At 38.1% G+C, this 22,561-nt stretch overlaps 2 protein-coding genes across 4 annotated transcripts; both read left to right on the forward strand.

The window, feature by feature from the left end:
* The first annotated feature begins 4,625 nt into the window (after positions 1–4,625).
* On the forward strand, positions 4,626–21,695 carry LOC125237965 (zinc finger protein OZF-like). Of its 2 annotated transcripts, none has more exons than XM_048145218.1 (7): positions 4,626–4,849; positions 5,260–5,389; positions 7,683–7,751; positions 8,686–8,754; positions 9,936–9,995; positions 15,616–15,681; positions 20,398–21,695. In XM_048145218.1, the coding sequence occupies exons 1-7, from the start codon at positions 4,718–4,720 to the stop codon at positions 21,459–21,461; spliced, it is 1,590 nt and encodes a 529-aa protein (XP_048001175.1). In that variant the 5' UTR covers positions 4,626–4,717; the 3' UTR covers positions 21,462–21,695. The 2 variants fall into 2 exon arrangements, with proteins under 2 accessions (XP_048001175.1, XP_048001176.1); XM_048145219.1 differs by lacking the exon at positions 20,398–21,695 and adding an exon at positions 17,901–18,995.
* LOC125237967 lies at positions 10,512–14,318 on the forward strand. Of its 2 annotated transcripts, none has more exons than XM_048145223.1 (2): positions 10,512–11,394; positions 14,205–14,318. In XM_048145223.1, exons 1-2 carry the CDS (start codon positions 10,629–10,631, stop codon positions 14,216–14,218), a joined length of 780 nt encoding a protein of 259 aa, XP_048001180.1. In that variant the 5' UTR covers positions 10,512–10,628; the 3' UTR covers positions 14,219–14,318. The 2 variants fall into 2 exon arrangements, with proteins under 2 accessions (XP_048001180.1, XP_048001181.1); XM_048145224.1 differs by having other exon boundaries at positions 14,214–14,295.
* Positions 21,696–22,561: the final 866 nt, after the last annotated feature.

Below are 22,561 nucleotides of genomic sequence, written 5' to 3' on the forward strand. Positions count from 1 at the left end.
TTTTCCTTAGGCGGTAATTTCGGTGTTTTGTCACTGCATATGTATGCCCTTCGGTTTCCGAGTGCTTTGGAGTTCTCTCATCGGCACGGTTACGCTCCTTTGACTCATACAAAATTGCGCCTCTCTTGACGGTTTTGGCGCCCCCTTACCATTTGGCGCCCAGAGCGGCCGCTCCACTCGCTCTATTTATCGAATGGTGTGTGTTGTGTGGTAAGTATTGTGCAATGGCCTGAAAAACGACAATTGGCAACCTCGATAAACTTGGATCTACTAATCTCGGAAACACGATTGACTGCACCTTATTATAATTTCTAGGAAAACGGTATCTTTGTTCGATCATCCGTCTTGTTACTTAACAGTTGCGTTTGTTTTCAAGGGGAGATGGGCTCGAGTTTAAACCTTATTAGCTAACGTTTTTAGGGTTCCGTAGTCAACTAGAAACCCTTATAGTTTCGCCATGTCTGTCTGTCCGTCCGTCCGCGGATAATCTCAGTAACCGTTAGCACTAGAAAGCTGAAATTTGCTACCAATTTGTATATAAAGTGGTAAAATAAAATATGGAAAATATTTGATTAGGGTACCCCCCCTACATGTAAAGTGGGGACTGATTTTTTTTTCATTCCAACCCCAACGTATGATATTTTGTTGGATAGATATTTAAAAATTAATAAGGGTTTACTAAAATCGTTTTTTGATAATATTAATATTTTCGGAAATAATCGCTCCTAAATAAAGGGAAAGTGTGTGTGTGTGTGTGTGTGTGTGTGTGTCCCCGCCCTCTAACTTTTGAACCATATGTTTAAAAAATATGAAAAAAAATCACAAAAGTAGAACTGTATAAAGACTTTCTAGGAAAATTGTTTCGAATTTGATAGGTTTAGTAGTTTTTGAGAAAAATACGGAAAACTACGGAAACCTACACCGAGCGTGGCCCGACACGCTCTTGACCGGTTTTTAGCTATTAGTGTAGCAATGTTATTAGGCTTAATTTAGGTCTAACTGTTGCACATCGGCAACATTGTAAGTAATATGTACTAGCTAACTTACTAAGTAGTAGATCAAGGACGATTTAGGATTTACAATCTTCATACTAAGAATTGTACCTCAATTTTTGGCGCCACCTATTAAATACTATCATAACTACACTGATGACGCCTAAATTTTTTTTCAAAATGTGTATTAATGTGATATCATGATATTAAAATAAAGAAATATGTCATTTGTTTTTATAAAAAATAAAAACACGCAAAAATAATTGGGGAAAATATGATTTTGGTCATGCACTTCCGTGCTGCGAAACAGCGCCATCTAGTTAGAAGACCGATACATTTCAGGGGACCTTATTTTGTATGGGCTTTGTCAGTCCCGTATTAAATCGTCGCTGGTAGTATGTTAGTGTGACGAGAACTCGTGCCTTCCGTGGGCCATTTTTTACAAAGTTGTCCACCCCAATTTTTTTGTGGTTTCCACTCAGAATCGCGAGCTCTTTTAATCCTAATAGGAGAAAAAAAGTTTCCTAAGGTTTTTTCCATTCCGTTACCATTTCTTCATACATTTTGTATGGCGGTAACGGAATGGAAGGTTTGAAAAATGTATGGAAATCTTGGGACATTTTTTTTTCTCCTATCAGGATCGAAAGACCTCGCGATTCTGAGTATCAATCGCGTAAAAAATACCCATGTTAAAAAAAAAAGTGGGGTGAATTACTTTGTAAAAAATGGCCCACGGAAGGCACGCGTTCTCGTGACACTAACATACTACCAGCGACGATTTAATATGAGACAGAGTGGACAAATCAAAGAAAAGCAAAATCTAAGAAATACATACATACAATCACGCCTGTATCCCATAAAGGGGTAGGCAGAACACATGAAACTACTAAAGCATCAGTGCCACTCCTGGCAAATAAGGGGTTGAAAGAAAACGAAACTGTGACATTGCAGTGACAGGTTGCCAGCCTCTCGCCTACGCCACAATTTAACCCATATCCCATAGTCGCCTTCTATGACACCCACGGGAAGAACCGGTGGTGAAATCCTTAACCCGTCACCACACAGGCAATCTAAGAAATAACCAAGAATAATGAGAAGGAAATGAACAAGTTTAAGGAAGTCAGGGCTAGGAGGAGAGAGAGAGAGGTTGGATTCTAGTAAAAAGTAATAATATTATTTTAATTATGTTTAATTCATAAATCGTATCACAACAAAATGGTTGAACACCAGTTGAATCATTAAAAATGTAACTTATTTTAAACCTAAAGCTTAGTTAAACTTTGCTTGACTTGACAGGCCACAAAGACAGATGCTACTAAAAGACAAATAATAGTACATTACTACAGAGGCCGGGACAAAGGTATGTATAGTGCTTTTCTCAAACATGGTATGAAATAAATAAAGTCTACTGAAAATAGTAACTTTGGATGGCTGTATCTCCTAAACGGTGCGTCGTAGCGCAAAAATAATCGAATTTTCGTTCCCCTTTGATACCCCGTATACGCTTAAAAAAAACAAAAAGTTAAAAAAAATTAAAAAAGAAGGCTTTGCCGGCCTTGGCCTGCAAGGTTTGTATGAAATTCCATTATCTATCAATCGTCCTAGCCGCACCTGCAACGTCATACTTCGCTGCCAATTATAAGGCACATAACATCAATATTTCATACCATGTTTGAGAAAAAACTATTAATGTTCAAAATCATCATAAATTGAAACCATGTTAATAGGTTGTTGAGACTAATCTGTAAATTAACTCACAAATAACTTCTTAAATCAAAATTGACAACTCCTTACAGCTACTAAAATTAATGAAAAAAAAATTACTCAGCCAGACATCCTTCATAAAAAATAATATTTGAGAGGAACATTATCTAAAAATCAGAGTCACTCTCCGAATCTTGATCGTTATCAGTTGTCCAGTCTTCAGAATCTGAGCGCAAATCTTTATCATACCTCTCAAATATATCATCAATGATGTCATCAATTTTGGATTCTCTGTCATTGTACTCATTCTCAAGGTTTTTGACAAGGTCCACAAATTTATGGTATTCTGACAGAGGATATTCCGAATACAATTTCATCCAGGTCTTTCTTTTCTCATCTATTGATGCACTGTCATGACTATCTGCTATTTTTTTTCTGATATCCTCCCAGACATACTCAAGAGGATTAAGCTCAGCATGAATCGGGGTATGCGCAGGACAGTGTGCCCCAGGCCTTTCAATGCGTCGTCAACATGGTAAACGGGTTCCAACGGGCTTCTAACAAGACCTAGAGCGAAAATCCTTTCTAAATCCTCCTCATATTCAACATTATATATCTTCAACCAGTTCTGAACATTTTCAGGTGTAAAATCTTTCTTTCTGTGCTTCAGAATGCTGTGGTGCCTCGTGCTGCTAATACAAATCACAGAGTTTGGTTCAAACTCATCCGTTAGATTCTCAGTCACCCATTTTTCAAATTTGGGGGTGTTCACTTCACTGAAGTGATCACCAAACTTGTGGTCAGCTTTAACAATGGTGAAGGAACCATTCAACAACCCGTTCTTGCCTCCCGCGTGAAGTATCACTAAACGCTCCTTTTTCGAAATTTTAGCTGGTAAGTCAATTTTCAGACAACGATCGTGACCTTTGGCCACGTCATTAGCCTCCATATAAGTTTCATGCATGAAATATACGTTCCGATTTTCAGCTCTGAATTGTAGAACTTTATCTTCATAATAAATACGCTTAATACCAAGATTAATTTTTTCTACTATAATATGCCTGCGTGATGGTGAATTACATCGGACATAACGATAGCCGAGCTCACGTAGAAGCTTTTTCAAATGTTTGGGTGCGAACACCAACCCTGTGTTTTCTAAAATGGCAGCTAACTCACCCAGCGTCGGCACCTCCTTTTCCGCCTCATAAAACTCGAAGAGCTTCCTTCTGACGACTCCTGCATTGATGCCGTTCACAATATTTTTTCTATTTCTAGAGTTCCGTCGTTCACAACATTTTCTTCTCTCTCTCAAAGTTTTTATTGAGTTGTTTTCCATGTTTTCGAAACAACTATTAGATTTTTTCTAATAATTATGATGGACGCAGGTCAATTGCACAGAAGCAGCGACGCAATTTTTAGCAATAATTGCAAGAGTAATTAATGTGGGTATTTAAAAGAATTTCATGAAAATAAAAGAATGAAAGTGGAATAAAATGAAATTCCCGGTGACGCCGGTGACTATTGACATTGATTGACAGTGAATTCAAGGAGAGCGTTCAAATATAAAACTTACGATCCGTACGTACCGGATCCAAAGCATTCTATTCTATTATATTATATTATAAATATAATAGTATTATATTCATTGATATTGATCCAAAGAGCACCAGTAACAGTATGATCGATCGCATGTTTTTTTTATAATACATCAATGTCTGAATTCTTCGTAAAAATGCAACGTTGTCGACTTGTCGTATTATCAATTAAAAATTATAAATAGTACGAAAATTCAGCAAATGCAAATAAAATCGGGAATAATACATTAATCACTACGTGTAATAAAATGCTACTTCTAAACGCATTCTTTCTTTACGCTGTCAAAATATTGACGTATTGTATAAAGTATTTATTTATTTCTTGGTATTTTAATCTTGTTGGCAAATCACATTGCGTTATTAAACTGATATGCCGTTGTAAAAGTTATATTTTTGTAACAATTGAAGTAAAAATTAGTCGTTTCCATGATGGACGTGATGCATTCATGTCGCTGCTGCCTGCGGTGTCCCCCGGACAAGGATCTGACGACGCCGTACACACATCTCGGCAAAACGGAGATTTATGTTGACATGTTGAAAGACTGTTTCGATGTACAGGTAAATATTACAACTTTACGAGTTATTAAATCGATTTTCAACAATATGAGAGCAGGTAATTAATGTGCAGCGATTATAGGTTAGCGTTACAATTAAAGGGTTAGTTTTGCTAGTTTCCGAGCGCTTGCTAGCATTTATTTAACGAAATTATGAATAAAAACCTTTGTCTCACTAACAGCAATCCTTATTGACAAAACAACGTATCTATCTAATATCAAAATGTGTTGCTTAACTTCAAACCTGATTGATTGACCTGTTGATTACCTTTCAGATCAATATTATATTTTTTATATATTCAACCTTAAAGCAGAATGGATTTACCTAAGTTTGAAGTTAAGCGACACAAATGATGTTTAACTAGCAATAACAAGAATATTACAATGATGCTACATATAACTTGGTGTTAACAGCTATCGCTGGGTGGCCGTGGCTCATGCGGCATCTGCTCTACGTGCGTGGGCCGCCTGCGAGACGCTAGCGACTTCAAGCTGCAAGTGCAGCGCAGCCAGGAGCTGCAACAAGAAGCTGTGTTTGTAAAAGGTACTTTTTTTTTAGTATGAATAGATAGACGTTTGACCATGATCACACCTGATGGTAAGTGATGATGCGGTCTATGGTGGAGGTCATACATACATTTTTGTTTCAACTTTTTAAGCAATTCACAGTTAAATTCTTACCTATCCTTCCAAAAATTAAATGAAAATATCACCAAAGAACACTCTCGTTTAAAACAAAAAAAAAGTCAAAAGTCCTCACTCCTCACCACGACATTAGCAGAATCCACCTGGCTTGAAATAGCGAGGAATAAAAGCCATTCATAAAAAAAAAATCTTTCAAAAAAATTAAAAATTACTTATTGTAAATCTTTTCCTAGAATATGTGGTCTGTGATAATGACTGTGATTACAAGAAGTTTAGAAATCCTGGTTTAACCTTACCTTTACTAAAATCTAACTGTTGTACTAAATAGTAAAAAAATTATAAATCAGTGTACAGCCGAAAAAGAGTAGAGTAGGTAGTATATGCGTCATACTCGTGCACGGGTGCTGTATGTGAAGACCGGTCTGTTTAAGCTAACTGGGGCCTTACCTTAATTATACCTAATTAGTAACATTAATTCTCATTTATATTACATTAGGACACTGTTCGGTTCTTGTTTGTTTCCTTTCTATAGTGAATATTTCAATTATATGATTTTGACTCTTGGAGACCCTATACATCTCTAAGGAGAATTAGATTTAAGCATACATTTTATCTTTAAAAAAAAATCTGTTGGCCCAAACTGGATCCAAACTGCCAAAGATAGGGACATGTGGAAATCGATGGAGGAGGCCTTCACCCAAAAAGGGTCTAATGCACTAGCATAATTAAATAAAATTTAATGTAAAAAAAATTGTAATAATGCAGTTAGCATAAAAGGCTTTTTTATTTTTATTTTATTTTATTTATTTATCTATCTTTAGATTTAGAGTCATTAGCACCTCTAAAGTAATTTTAGACTTTTTTTTGGTATTTGTACTTTTATATTAAGTGTATTTTTTAGTTGTGATTCGATATTTAGAGACCTTGTACATCTCTAATTAATTGTAGTAGAATTACTATTATCAGCTCTAATAATATAATTAGTTGTAGTAGTAGAATTAGTTTTATCAATTGTAATTTCAATTCAATTTTAAATCTTTTGTAAATATGTACCTATATGTCGTGTAAAAGTGCCCCTGTGGCCTATTTGCTGAATTGTTTTGATTTTTCATTTTTTGTTTTGAGAAATTAAAAAGTGACTACATTTTGAAGACCGGTCTGGCCTAGTTGGTAGTGACCCTGCCTGCTAAGCCGCGGTCCCGGGTTCGAACCCCGGTAAGAGTATTTATTTGTGTGATGAGCATAGATATTTGTTCCTGAGTTATGGATGTTTTATAAGTCTATACACCGTGTTTCCGGTATCACTCAAAACCTCAGACACCCCAACTGATTTTTATTTTTTTAAACGTATCTAGAATGTTCATTTTTTAATCTGATGATTATTATTTGTTTAAATTGAATTTTTAATTTTCTGTGCAGCTCTACTCGGCTTTTAACTCTACACTCAATAAAATAATTGCTAGCTACTATCATAAGCCTTCAAACTGTTTAATTGTGTACGTTACTGCAACGACACAAGGTTTACCAATAGACAGCTATGGCAATGTAAAGCACTTTAACCTGTCTCACAGTAAACTTCAAATTGGACAGGTGACTCAGTAAGCAAATTTAAACCTAAAATTCAAAATGACAAGGTTGTAATTAGGTACGAGTTCAGTTTGTTATGACTTATGATAAACTTTAAATTTAAACTGACGCACAATGTCTATTTCGTAGCAGAAAAAAAATTGTCCAAGTAACCAGCCAGTATTAATACCCTTAAATACTGAAAAAGGTATACAACCTCTAACAATTTGATATGCACAATGTTGTATTACGAATTTGTAGAATGGGCACGTAAACAATAACTAATAATACAAATTAAAACAAAAAATATTACCCCCATCAAAATATACCTCAATCGATTCTACTCTCGATTCTGACAGTTTTCAGGTTTTTAGTGTTAAGTGAAACACGGTGTATATATTCATCGTTGTCTGAGTACCCACAAGTTCCACAACACAAGCCTTCTTGTCTTGAGCTTACCATGGGGCTCAGTTAATCTATGTAAGAATGTCCTATAATATTTATTTATTTATCATAATCTCACCCTGTTTCCTCACACATATTGTTTGGAAAGATGAAAGATGTTGTCACTTTTAAATTTCAACTCTATGTTGCCAGACTGTAATACTATTACTTGTCATGTCCAGTGGAGGGAGGCCCTATGAAGACTGAAATAGCTGATGATGACGTCCCACCTGATGACACCGTGTTTCATGGTAAGCTTACTTTCCTCTTTAAATCCTGTTACCTCTGCCGGTGTAGGACTCAATAGTTATTTGTTACACAAGGGGGCAAAGTTGTATTTTAACGCCGAGTGTGGAATTGAAAAACGAGCAAGTGAAAGGATTCTATAGTTGAACCACGAGCGAAGCGAGTGGTTCGAGAATAGAATCCTGAACTTGCGAGTTTTTTAACACACGAGAAGTAAAATACATTTGCACCCGAGTGTAACACAAAACTTTTCCCCTCACTATAGCGAGGAAACTACAATGCAAAAAAATGCGTTTATCATTGCTTCCAGTAGTTCCACAGGTGGTAAATCATCTTTATTACTAGATTCACCTACTTTTATCAATTTTAAAGCAGTTAATTTGACTTTATTCAAGGTCAAATTACTTTACCCACTAGTGTATAAAATGCGTTTTTACCCGCTGGTATTAAAGGACAAAACACGTGTTTCCGAGCTAGTGAGGGGAAAATTATATTCCTCTATTGACGACTGATGTTAGTCTTGGGCAGCTTGAGTGACCTCCTCCTACCCCCCTTCCTAACACCCTAAGCTCTTGCTCTATAGACTGACGCCACAACTCGGACACTGGCGATCAAATATATGACGACCGGTCTGGCCTAGTGCAATACTGTAGCACAGTATAAATAAAGAGTACTATCGTACAGTATGGCCACTCCCGCTTCCCTCTGAAAGTGCCGCCCGCCCCCTCTCGGTTACCTCACAATTACCACCTGTCAAAAACGCGAACAGTCGACCTGTCATATCTCACTCATACAAGCATAGGACGCGTTCACCTACACGAGCTTAGACTGTGTGCTAGGAACGCGCCTCTTTCATATATTTGATCGCCAGTGTCCGAGGTGTGCTAAAAGTACAGCACAAATATTTTTTTGCTAAAACTTATTTTGCTTTGGCTTCAGATGAAGAGCCTTTACAAGAACATACAGCAGAGGAGATGGTCGAAGATGAAGGACATTCAGAAGCTTTGGGTAAGTGCTTGTTTAAAATATTTTTTATCACACTTGCATAGTAAATGTGTAATTGTACGCAGGTGGAGCGGGAGTTATTGACAATCCGTTCGCAGAAGGGGGTTATGACATTTCAAGTACCATAATTTTTTTTAAACGTTTTTCATATTTTTTGGTGCAAGGTGTGTCGCTATTATGTGCTTACCAAATTTTAAATATTTGGTAAGCAGAGAGACACTCTAGGCTCATATAAATAAATTAAGGCTGCTTTCAAGAAAAACTTCAAAATAATGTAAAATTGATAGTTTTAGTCGGTGAGATACTACACGTTCCGTTATCTAATTTAATTCAAATTTCATTTAGAGCATCTTATTATCTTGATACTTACAGACTGGATTTTAGAAAAGTAATTCATTAAATTATTATGAATTTTTCTCTGATGCACGTTTAGGAACACCCGCGTATAGTGCTGGATTAGTCGATCTTATTTGTAAAATTTGGAATACTGAAACTGGTAAATTTATAATACGTATATCCTGTACTACAAACTTCTCAGACTACATTTTTATTATAAGGTTTTTAAAAAGAGTAAACAAGGCTAAGACGTATTAAATTTTTTTCAGAAATTACCTAAAATTATGTGACAATTTCTTTGAAAATCTACATCACATCGGAGTTATTTTCATACAAAATTAATCTGCAACGTTTACTAAAATTGCTCTTATGCCTTAGTGATTATAAATTTCTATTATATATTTTTGGCATTTTTTTGAAAACGAGCCTTCCCCGTCACAATTATTGCCACTTCTGGACATTTTCTCATATTTTGTTAGACCAAGTAGAAAAAGTCCTATAATAGGATATGTTATATGTATATTTGTAAACTACTTGGAAAGCTTAAAGCAGAGAGACTTGTATTGTATAGACACACTCATTAAGATGTAAATGTGTCTATTGTGTAGTGTTAATGTCATTTTACTTTTTACATATTATTGACCAGGATTTAGACCGTGATTTTTATATGTATATTGATTTTATATAAACTTTAATTATCTACTTACAAAATATTTGTGCCTTTTATTTTTAGCATGGTAGAAATTGCTAGAAAATTTACGCAGTCTATCGTTGTTACCAATATCCGAGACACAGTCCAGTGAAACTAACCTGGAATCATTAAAAACTTATTTTTGCTTTGTTTTCAGACGAAGAGCCCATAAGTAATGTAGAGGTAGTCATGGACGAAGAGAGAGGGGAAACTTTAGGTAAGCGCTTGCGTAAAGGGGCGAATTTTTCAAATTTATCCACCAAACTTTTTTGTAACATGGATATTTTTTACGCTATTAATACTCAGAATCGAGCGCTCTTTCGATCCTGATAGGAGAAAAAAAATGTCCCAAGATTTCCATACATTTTTTCGAACCTTCCAGTCCGTTACCGCCATACAAAATGTATGTAAAAATGGTAACGGAATGGGAAAAAACCTTGGCACACTTTTTTCTCCTATTAGAATTGAAAGAGCTCGTGATTCTGAGTGGAAACCACATAAAAATTTCCAATTCCAAAAAAAGTGGGGTGGACAACTTAAAAAAAATGGCCCAAATAGAAAATAATTTGTGCAATGATACCTATATATCCAATTATGAACGTAAAATAGTCGTGATTTCCTTCCATAAATATTCGTACCAGTATTCGTATGCCAAGGTGTATTACCAAATTTTATGATTTATTGTGTTATTTGTGTTGGTTTTTGTTATGTATGTGTGCGTGCGCGCACAACCCCGCTTACATTGCTACGCGAATAAACCAGTGTGTCTATAGCCATCGGTTGTTTCACTCGTGCCCTACCCAAAATACAACATTGGCGGCGATCTACCCACTTACAAGCGAAATTAAAAATGTCTAGTGCGCATTTTGGAATTTTGCCTACGTTTGATCACCATTCGCAAACATGGAAAACGTTTAAATCGCGCTTATTGCAATGGTTTGTGGCAAATAAAGTAAATGACACTACGGACGCGGGAGGAGAACAAAGGCGAGCGATATTACTTAGCACACTCATTGACGGTACTTATAAACTCGCAGCGGATTTAGCGTTGCCTAAGAAGATAGAAGAAGTACCATATGAAGATGTTTTAAAGCTGCTGGAAGACCATTTTGTTCCAAAGGTGTTTGGTTTTAGTGAGCGGTACAAATTTTATTCGGCCGTTCAACAAAGTGGAGAAACACATACCCAATGGGCGGCAAGGCTACGTGGTTTGTCAGCGGAATGCGACTTCACAAATGTAGAGGAAGTTCTTCGCGACAGATTTATGATGGGCATGCTGCCGGGACGGGAACGGGACAAGGTTTTCACGCAGGATCTCAAGGAGCTGACGCTCACTAAGGCGGTGGAGTTGGCTAACGCGGTACGCTGCGCGCGGGAGGTGTCGGCGGGGGCGGGACAGGTGGCTTCGACGAGCGACCAGCTGTTCAAGATCACCGGCGAGACCAAGGATACGGTCCGTGAAAAATGTGCAGTGTGCGGTTATTCAAACCATAAAACGGCCGAATGTCGGTTTTCTAATTATCGTTGCAAAAAGTGCCGCGGTAAAGGCCATTTAAAAAGAATGTGCAAAACGGTAAAGTGCATTATGGCGAATGACGTGAGCGAGGGAGACGACGGTAAGTTGTTTAATATTCGTTCTGTAAAGGGGGAACCCATGGTAGAATGGGTCACCGTTCAAGGCGTGCCGTTGCAGTTTGAAATGGATAGCGGGGCGGCGGTCACGGCGATGTCACCACAGTTTTTCAAAAAGCATTTCCCTAATGTGACAATTTGCGCACCTAAGAAAAATCTAGCTTCTTATAACGGTTCTAATATGGCTTGCGTAGGTATGGCGTCAATGCCTATGGAATACGCGGGGCGCACACAGCTGATCGATGTTTACATTATTCCCAATGCTGGCGCGCCGATTTTAGGCCGCGATTTTATTTCATCATTTAATTTAGAGATGACGACAGTTGTTAATAGAGTTAATTACTGTACACAACAGCGGGATGAACTAGAGATGTTACAAAGTAGTTATCCGACAGTGTTTTCGGATAGTTTGGGTCTATTTAATAAATATATGGTTGGATTGCAGCTTAAGCCAGACGCGAAACCGGTTTTTTTTTAAGGCGCGACCATTAGCTTTTGCACTGAAAGGAAAAGTTGACAAAGAAATAGACCGTTTAATAAATCTAGGTGTTTTAAAACCTGTTGAATATTCCGAATACGCATCTCCAATAGTTCCGGTGTTAAAAAACAATGGCACCATGCGTATTTGTGCAGATTACTCGGTCAGCATTAATAAGCAGCTGTGTGTAGAACAATATCCGCTACCTACAATTAAAGAGTTGTTTGCTAAATTACACGGAGGACAAACGTTCTCAAAACTAGACTTATCTTCCGCGTACACTCAGCTGGAGTTGACGCCGGAGTCGCAGCACCTCACCTGCATAAATACGCACCGGGGGTTGTTTTTCTACACACGCCTCGTGTTTGGGTTGGCTAGTGCCCCAGCTATATTTCAACGCGCGATTGATAATTTGCTTAGTGGTATGGAAGGAGTACTGTGTTTACTTGACGATATATTGATAACGGGGAAAAACGACACGGAACATTTGCAAAGATTAAACGCAGTTTTAAAAAGGTTGGAAAATGCAGGGTTAACTTTGCAAAAAGAAAAATGCGTATTTTTCCAAGACCAAGTGCAGTATTTAGGTTACATAATCGACAGGAACGGCCTTCACAAATCACCTGAAAAGGTCAAAGCAATCCTGGAAGCCCCGGTACCGACAAATGTGAATAAATTGCAATCCTTTTTAGGGTTAGTGAATTACTACCGTAATTTTGTGCAAGGGGCGTCCATGATACTTTCACCTTTGTATGATTTGTTGAAGAAAGGGGTCAAGTGGTGTTGGCGGGAGGAACATGACCAAGCATTCGAAAAAATAAAAAAATGCTTGGCTTCGGATCAGGTTTTAGCCCATTTTGACCCAAACGCTAACCTAGTTTTGACCGTAGACGCGTCACCCTATGGCCTTGGGGCTATTTTAAGTCAAATTCAGCCAGACAACAGTGAAAGGCCTATTTCGTTTGCTTCGCGTACCCTTAACGCGGCAGAAAAAATTACTCACAACTTCAAAAAGAAGCTACGGCAATCGTGTTCGCAGTTAAACGTTATCATCAATATTTATTCGGGAGGTCGGTGCCCTTTATTTTACGAACCGATCATAAACCTCTAATTTCTATTTTTGGCCCTTATAAAGGCATTCCCGAAATTACGGCTAACCGACTGCAAAGGTATGCCCTTTTTTTAAGCGCATATAATTATAAAATTGAGTACATTCGGAGTGCAATGAATAGTGCAGATTATTTGTCTCGAGCTAGTTTACCTGACAACAGCGATAACAGCGGAGGGCCAGAGCGGGCGCGCGCGCGCGGGGAGGGGCAGGACCCGTTCATACCAGATGATCGCGCGTCGTACATCAATTTTGTTATCGAAGGATGCTTACCGTTAACTATGGACGAGTTACGTAAACAAACAAAGATTGACCCAGATTTAAAAAAAATTATAAGTTACGTTTGTACAGGCTGGCCTAAGAAAATTAACGATGATAAGCTAAAACCGTATTTTAATTGTAGATTACAGTTATCGTATGAAAACGGCTGTTTGCTAAGAGGCCATAAGGTCGTAATTCCCGCGACCTTGCAGTCCCGCGCGTTATCGGAGTTACATCATTCTCACTTAGGAATAGTAAAAACCAAAGCGGAGGCCAGGTCCAGGTTTTGGTTTCCTAAGATCGACGAAAAGATTGAACAAATGATAGCTTCTTGTGAGACGTGCATTAAGTTGAGGCCCGCTCCCAGTCGTGCACCGTTAGCCCCTTGGAAATTCCCTGCAGAACCCTTTGCCAGGATCCATTTGGATTTTTTGGGGCCAATTAACGGTATCGCCTACTTAGTGATTGTAGATGCCCACAGTAAATGGATTGAGGTGTATAGTATGAAGAACGGTACTAGTACGTCGGCTGTGTGCGAAAAGTTGTACGAGTTTATGGCTAGGTTTGGGGTACCGCAAGTGATAGCTAGTGATAACGGGTGCGCATTTACGTCACAGGAGTTTAAGGACTTTTGTTTGTTAAATGGCATAACTGCGGTGACGTCACCGGCGTACCACGCGGCCAGCAATGGCCAGGCAGAAAGCATGATAAAAGTTTCCAAGAAGGGGATTAAATCCTGTTTAATAAATAGCCGCAATATTAAAGATTGTAATAATAAGTTACAAAAATTTCTCTTTGACTATAGGAATTCTATACATTCCACCACGGGCCATTCGCCAGCTCAATTAGTGTTTGGCCACAAACTTCGGACACGCCTTGATTTAATTAACCCTTCAACGGCGTCTCCCTCGCCCACGTCATTGGATAATCATGTAAAAAATCAACAGTGTTTACAGAGTAAAGCGTATAACGGTAACAATAAACAAGCCTTCAATATAGGCGATAAAGTGTTATATAAAAAGAACTTTAACATTAATAAGTTTACATGGTGTAAGGGAATAATTTTAGAAAAGTTGGGTAAAGTTGTATATTTAGTAAGAGATTGTGAAAATTCAGACAACCATAAAAAACATAAAGATCAATTAATGTTATACAAGGGACCACAAGGGGACGGTTCGTTTCTTGATGACATCTCTCTACCAGATTTATTTTCATCGGATCAAAAACATCCGTCGACACAGAATACCAGCGAGTTGCAAAATGGTACCGACAGCGAGGTGCTAAATGGTACCGACAGTGAGGTGCAAAATAGTGGGGAAGGAGAAGACGGTCAAATAGTTGATCTCAACAACGACCCCCAGGACAGTTTTGAGGACGCCAAGTCGGACGACAACACCCCAGTAGAAGGGCCCGAGAATCCAGGGGTACCCAACCCGTCGGTCGCTGTCGGGCAGGACAGAGTCAAACGAAACCGTCCCAAGGTTAATTATAAACCTTATTTTTAGTTAATATGTAATTAGTTATATAAGTAGATTAGTTGAAAACTACGGGGAGGATTGTTATGTATGTGTGCGTGCGCGCACAACCCCGCTTACATTGCTACGCGAATAAACCAGTGTGTCTATAGCCATCGGTTGTTTCACTCGTGCCCTACCCAAAATACAACAGTTTTTAACCCCCGACGCAAAAGCGACGGGGTGTTATACGTTTGACGTGTCTTTCTGTCTGTCTGTCTGTTTGTCTGTCTGTCTGTCTGTTTGTCTGTCTGTCTGTATGTGTCTGTCTGTGGCATCGTAGCTCCCGAACGGATGAACTGATTTCGATTTATTTTTTTTTGTTTGAAAGCTGAGTTAGTCGGGAGTGTTCTTAGCCATGTTTCATAATAATCATAATGTATAGTCTACATATGTCTGCCTGTCTTAAGTACCTAAGTAGGCTAAGTACATATATTTCTTTTTAACCCCCGACGCAAAAACGACGGGGATGTTATAAGTTTGACGTGTCTGTCTGTCTCGTCTGTCTGTCTGTTTGTCTGTCTGTCTGTGTGTGTGTGTCTGTCTGTCTGTGGCATCGTGGCTCCCGAACGGATGAACCGATTTAGATTTAGTTTTTTTTGTCTGAAAGCTGAGTAAGTCGGGAGTGTTCTTAGCTATGTTTCATGAAAATCGGTCTACTATGTCGCGGTCGGGGGTTTTTTCAAAATTATAATTTTGTGGTTAGGTTATTTCGTGTGAATACGAGTAAGTAATACTTCCAAAATTTGGTGGTGTTATAAAAGTTGGTTGTAACGAACCCTAATCATAACAACTTGGTGGTAACTAGTGGAAATAACCATTTAAATTGTAGTTTTGTTTACAGATGAAGATCCTTTACTCAAGCCAGAGACTTCGTATAATACGATGATGCCGTACTACTCAAATACAGGTGACTACTCACATTTCACACTTACATCACAGAATGTGTTATAATTAGGCTTAGGACTTTTTATGGCATACCGTGGTTCTAAAATCCGTGGAGTCGACATATGAAAAATTTTCGAAGTCAAAGTCCAACAGTATGATGTCATATTAAATATAAGTATTTATACATACTGTCACAACGTTACCTAGTTAATTTTAATCGAACGTAGTTAATATTAACTCATAATGTTATTTATTAGTAAATTTTATCATAATCCTATATATTAATACCAAAAAATTACTGTTAAGATAAAATCAACTACGTTCGATTAAAATGAACTCAGTGACGAAGTGACAGTGTGTATAAATATTTATATTTAATGTGACATCATACTGTTGGACTTTGACTTTGAAAACTTTTCATATGGCGACTCCACGGATTTTAGAACCACGGTATGCCATAAAAAGTCCTAAGCCTAGTTATAATAGTACAAGTACAGAAGGCTCACTCCTTTGATGTTCTCAAAATGCCGCCATTCTAAATTCTTACCTACATTAACAAACGGCATTGAGTTCTAAAGCGGCGCGCTAACGGACGGACTGTCTAAACTCGCGGCTGCCGACATGTACAGTCGACTACAAAGAGATATATCCATTTTTTCACCTTATTACAATGCAATAAGGTGAAAAAGTGTATACATCTCTTTGTAGTCGACTGTACTTGTAGCTCGGCGAAAGAATCGCAGAGTGAGTCGCCCCTGCTTACATTTAATTTGATTTTTTTTTAATGAGGAACAGGTAAACCATTTGACCGCAATATCACCTGATGGAAAGTGCCGATGCAGTCTAGGATGAAGCATGTTTACCCAAAAAATGTCTATTCACTCTTCATTTAAAAAGATCCAAATTATAGTGGCATATTAGTAATATTTTCTCACTAAGTACGTCATCCATGGATATCGATCCATACTAATATTATAAATATGAAAGTGTGTGTCTGTTTGTTTGTCCGTCTTTGACGGCAAAACGGAGCGACGAATTGATGTGATTTTTTAACCCCCGACGCAAAAACGACGGGGTGTTACAAGTTGTACGTGTCTGTCTGTCTGTCTGTGGCATTGTAGCTCCCGAACGGATGAACCGACATAAATTTAATTGTCATATGTGTAAACATAAATTTGTCTGAAAGCTGAGTTAGTCGGGAGTGTTCTTATCCATGTTTCATGAATATCGGTCCACTATGTCGCGGTCGGGGGTTTTTTCAAAATTTTAATTTTGTGGTTAGGTTATTAGGTGGAGATAGTTGAAGAGATGGGGAGTGACATAGGCTACTTTTTGTCTCTTTCTAACGCAAGCGAAGCCGCGGGCAAAAGCTAGTCAATCTATATGATCTTAATAACCCTAAGCAGTTAACCATTTCATAATTATGACTAACGATAATCTGGCAAGCATTACATTGTGACCACTGACCTACAATCATTATGTCAAAGGGACCTCTATACTCATAATATGTCTACTTGTAATTATTTACCTTATCGAAGTCTCATTAGGCAAATCATCGAGACAATTTAAAAAACCTAAAATCGCGTGCAAGCTCGGTCGCTTGGGTCCCATGGGCCCTTAGCCCCTTACACAGTACAAACAGAAACCATGCCACCCTAAATCGACTTGGCGTTAGCAGAGTATAATAAAGAGTACTATCGTACAGTACAGTATGGCCACTCCCGTCTGCATTCCGTCGTCATGCAGTGCAACTATAGGCAACTTACCTGTAGTCAATCAATCAATCAATCAAAAATATTTATTTGTATAAATAAGGGTACATAATAGATGGGCAATACATTTTCATTTCAATCCTTATTTTACCACAGTTTGGCGTTCAAATATTTAATATAAAACAATTAGATAATTATACGAAAAACATGGACAGAAATAATTTTTAAAACCCATTTTATATTATATAAGTCGGAGAGACATATAAAACAAATCAGTTGACCGTGGCGTCACTCGGCACAATTTCATATGAGCAACTAGTTCAAATTCGTTTTGACATCTCCTAAAAAAAGCTAATTTGACTACAAGGCCTATTGTTTTGATATATTATGGGCAAATTCTGCATTTTGACATAGACTGTTAAAAAAGAAGTTTATCGTTTCTTGTTACTACTAACAAATCTATCCAGTGATCAGTGAAACGTGATGCCATCGAAGCTATTCCAAAAGTGAACACTGAATATGGTTGCAGCGCCACGCGGCCCGCCGTCCCCGCGCACGCAGCGCCTGCTCGTCGAGGCGCAGTGCCGCGTCGGCCGCTTCCTGCACGCCCTGCGCGACCATCCCGCGCCCGTCGCAGGCCTCCCGCGCTACCACTGCCACGACTGCGGACGCTCCTGCAACACCAAGACCGTCCTCAAGAAACACATCAAGAGAATGCACGACGGAAAAACCTACAAATGCAAATACTGCCACTACAATTATAAATTCAAATGTGTGTTGAGGGAACACGAAATGACTCACACGGGCGAGAAGCCCTTCCGATGCACCTATTGCGACTATAAAACACGACTGAACTCAAATTTAAAGTCGCATCTCAGGATACACACGGGTGAAAAACCATTCAAATGCAATCAGTGCAATTATAAATGCACACGGAAAACTGTGTTAACGAGACACATTATGACCCACACCGGTGAAAAGCCTTTCCAATGCCGCTACTGTCAGTACAAGTGCAGCGATCAAACCAACCTGAAGACTCACGAGATGGCTCACACCGGAGAAAAACCTTTCGAGTGCAACTACTGCGATTATAAGTGCCGTCGTAAGAATGATTTGAATAGTCACGTGAGGAGGCATACGGGAGAGAAACCGTTTAAATGCAGTATGTGCGAGTACAGTTCGGCGCATAAGAATAGCTTGATGGGGCACTTTAAAGCGAAACATCCCAGTGAACAACTTACGTAACAGAAAAGTTAATACAAGAATAGAATACATTTCTTAAACGTCACATGCTTTGGTGTACTTTATCTCTAATTACAAAACCGATCGTTATCTTAGAATCTCGTTGATTTTCTCTGACACATGAAGCACGTGACCAGTTATATCTCGCTTAGTAAACGTAGTATTTAGTAGATTGCTTTTTGTAGTCGTAAGCGGAGCTGAGACTACGACAAAACAATTAGATACAATAAAAGTAATGTACTATACTTGACGCGTTGAATGATTATCCGTATGATACTTTCTCCAAAGTACATTTTTATTTTGAAAACGATATTTAAAAAAAATGATTGATGAACTAATTTAAACAGCATTCCATTGAATATCTAAATAAAAAAACGTCTAAGAACAATCGTCGTCGTCGTCGTCGTCGTCGTCGTCGTCGTTATTTCATGAGTAACTATCGCGGTAACCGAAGACAATATTATGTCTAAGACCAAATTAAATTATTTTCATAGAAAATATTTTAACTTGTATTTCTAAGTAGTCACACTACTCAAGAAAAAAAACTATGGAAACGGATTAAATCGCGTATAATGAATTTAAAATTCATCCCGACGTTTCGAACTCTTTAGAGCGGTCGTGGTCAACGGGTGACTAAGGAAAAATTACAATGTGCAAAAGCTACCAACATACAAGAAATATTAACGAACCATGACCACAAATAATATAAATTTTTAAGGCAGGTTCACACACTATTAATTATAAATAGTAGTTCATTATACGCGATTTAATCCGTTTCCATAGTTTTATTTCATGAGTAACTATCGCGGTAACCGAAGACAATATTAGTCACACTACTATTATGTTTTTTTTATTTAGCCTATAATGGTGTCCCACTGCTGGGCAAAGGCCTCTACCCTTAACCTCCATGACCGGTTATAAACATTAAATAAATGTCATATACAAAGAAAAAGTGACCCAGGCCTCCCAAGTGTTCCGAGCTGGAAAAAAATTGTGTTAAAAATATTAGTAATTAACTGAACTGTTATACGAATCATTACTCAGTGCGTCAATTGTCGTCTGAGAGAGCATTTCTAGGGCGTATGTGTGCTATATTATGCTGTGTGTGTAAAAGTTGCTTGCAATTATATTATAGAAACGTGTTTTAGCTTGTAAGTTTTACTAAGTATTTTTAGAAGATAATAAATAAATTCATAGAGTATATTTATGATTGTTTTATTTATTTCTGATGAAATGTACAGCGTGTCTAAGATTACCGCATCTAACCCTTGATTCAGATACCTATTATAGTGGGAGTATGTAGATTTTGTTATAATATATAATATAATCGTAGGATCACAATTCTCACAATTATTGGCTTCGCCTAGTGTGGGGACCATAGAACTAATTGTCTGTAAATCTTTATGTTAAATAAATATTTCATTTCATTTTCATTAGTCTGTTTGTCTTTCCCATCACGAAAAATAAGGATATTATTAATTAATTATTAGGGGACGGGTTAGCCGCGTAAGCTTATATACCTGGGTTCGATTCCCGGCTCGGCCACCGGTGGACACGGTCACTTTTTCTTTGATGAATATCTATTTTCAGTTTATAATTGATATGTAGAACTTAAAAATAACAATATTTCATTTTATTACTGAGAAACCTTTTCTTAGATAACCCTCTGTACTCTGTAAATAATTTTTATAATAAAGGAAACCTAAATCTAATATAGCTTCACTTTTTTTATTTCGTGTTAGTCGAGAATTAGCTCAATTTAATTGGTTTTTGTTTGTATCTAGTTTCGGACTCCGTACCTGCCCACGCCAGAGAGCCTGCATACATTCGTCCAGTCAAGCTCGAGCGGCTCCGCGGCGATCAACACACAACTCTTCACAGTGACAAATCATACGCCCGCGAACACTGCACCAACATTTCCCAGGCTTGTGATTTTTGTAGTTCTATATTCCAAACCAAATTGATGTTATTGGAGCACAAGAAAAACGATCATGGTGTTATAAATTTCATGTGCGCCGAATGCGAATACATAGCAGCTAATAAGAAAATGTTGCTAAGGCATTTGAAGAAACACACAGCTATTGAAATTTGGAACTGTAGTCACTGCAGTTACACAAGTCGACTTAAACGTAATTATTGTGAACATTTAAAAATACACGCCGGTGAAAAATCTTACAGCTGCAACATATGTGACTATAAATGTTATAGGAAACAAGAACTACAACGTCATCAGTTGACACACACAGGTGAAAAGCCTTACGCATGTAGCTACTGTGACTACAAGTGCAGAGATAAATGTAACCTACGACGCCACGAGATGAAACATACTCAGATGAAACCTTTTCAATGCAGCCAATGCGATTACAAATGCAATCGCAAAGAGAGCTTGCAAACACACCAGAAGACTCATACTGGTGAAAAACCGTTTAGCTGTAAAGACTGTGATTTCAAATGCAGTAACAAAACGAACCTACGGCGCCATCAGTTAAGACATTTAACGAAAAAACCTTTTCAATGTAGCCACTGCGATTACGAATGCATTCAGAAACGACGGCTACGTGAACACCAAAGGGTTCACACAGGTGAGAAACTTAGCAAGAACTACAATTGCAGTCATTGTGACTACAAGTGTAGTAAGAAAACAAACTTAATTATACACCAAAGGATACACACAGGTGAAAAACCTTTTAAATGTAGCCACTGCGACTACAAGTGCTGTGATAAAGCGAGTTTGCTTCGGCACACGATGAGACACACCGGTGAGAAACCGTACGCGTGTAATCAATGCGAGTACAGGTGTAGACGAAACGACTTATTACTAAAGCACCAAAAGATACATTTGCCGTAAGCCGAAGACGAAGTTTCATCACGATAATTCGATTGAGATGTGTATAGCCGTAGCATTAAGCATACAATATTTATTTACTCAGATACATGAAAAATAACACGTCAAAGATAAATGACAATTGAGCATAGCTGGGCACCGTTAATCAAATAGTTTTAACTTCGTTAATCGCTAATCCGTTACTAAAAAAGTTAACTTCGTTAATCGTTAAAGCGATACATTTCGACAAATTTAACGTAAGTTAAAGTTAATCGTTAATTCGTTAACACGTGAAGAAAAATGAACTTTTCTTTAAATATTTAGTTGCATCAGTATCCACTATAAAGTATTATATTTCTGTAAAAGGCCGAAGTACAGCTAGCCTATTGAACTCTAGGTTGCACGTGGAAGGCAGTGATCGCCTGAGCTACTGCCAAGAGCTGTGTCAGGAGAGATGCTGGCGGTGACGGGACTGTTGTGGCACTTTGGGCGGTAGAGGCTAGGGAAGCGAATGTGGTCGTAAATAGGGCTCAAATTTGCTGCCCTATCACTACAACAGTCGCCATGGTAAAGCTCAGGATTCACCGAATCAAAGTTAGTTAAAGCAAATCCACGTGAAGAATACTTCTTTAGGTAATATTTCGGACTTTTAGCAATCGACATCGGAAAAACCTAGGATTTGCCGTACTTCGGGCTTTTATAGTAGCGTTCAGAACGTGTTTTTCGCAGCGCAGATGGCGCCTGTGCCCTACTAGATTAACGATTAACGGACTCGGAGAAATTTAACGGAAGTTAACGAGTCCGTTAACATTTTTTCAAGTTAACTTAAAAGTTAATCCGTTAATCGAAATGTTAACTTCGTTAATTAACGATTAACGAGTTAATGCCCAGCTATGCAATTGAGCACAAACTTTGGCAAGTGGAGAATAGTGTGAATCAAACTTTTCCGTGGCCTGTTTCACCAGTGACAATTATCGCTCGACAGTGATCCTTCGCCGTTCATCCTGTTAAATTAAGGAAATATTGACGCTGAACCACACCTCGGACACTGGTGATCAAATATATGATAGAGGCGCGTTCCTAGCACACAGTCTAAGCTCGTGTAAGTGAACGCGTACTTCGTT

Source organism: Leguminivora glycinivorella, chromosome 22, assembly GCF_023078275.1.
Source record: "Leguminivora glycinivorella isolate SPB_JAAS2020 chromosome 22, LegGlyc_1.1, whole genome shotgun sequence".
NCBI lineage: Eukaryota > Metazoa > Arthropoda > Insecta > Lepidoptera > Tortricidae > Leguminivora > Leguminivora glycinivorella.

Coding starts and splice junctions, on each gene's coding strand:
- LOC125237965 (XM_048145218.1), top strand. CDS start 4,718: ATGATGGACGTGATGCATTCATGTCGCTGCTGCCTGCGGTGTCCCCCG. Junction 5,390..7,682: donor AGAAGCTGTGTTTGTAAAAG/GTACTTTTTTTT, acceptor TGTCATGTCCAG/TGGAGGGAGGCCCTATGAAG. Junction 7,752..8,685: donor TGATGACACCGTGTTTCATG/GTAAGCTTACTT, acceptor CTTTGGCTTCAG/ATGAAGAGCCTTTACAAGAA.
- LOC125237967 (XM_048145223.1), top strand. CDS start 10,629: ATGTCTAGTGCGCATTTTGGAATTTTGCCTACGTTTGATCACCATTCG.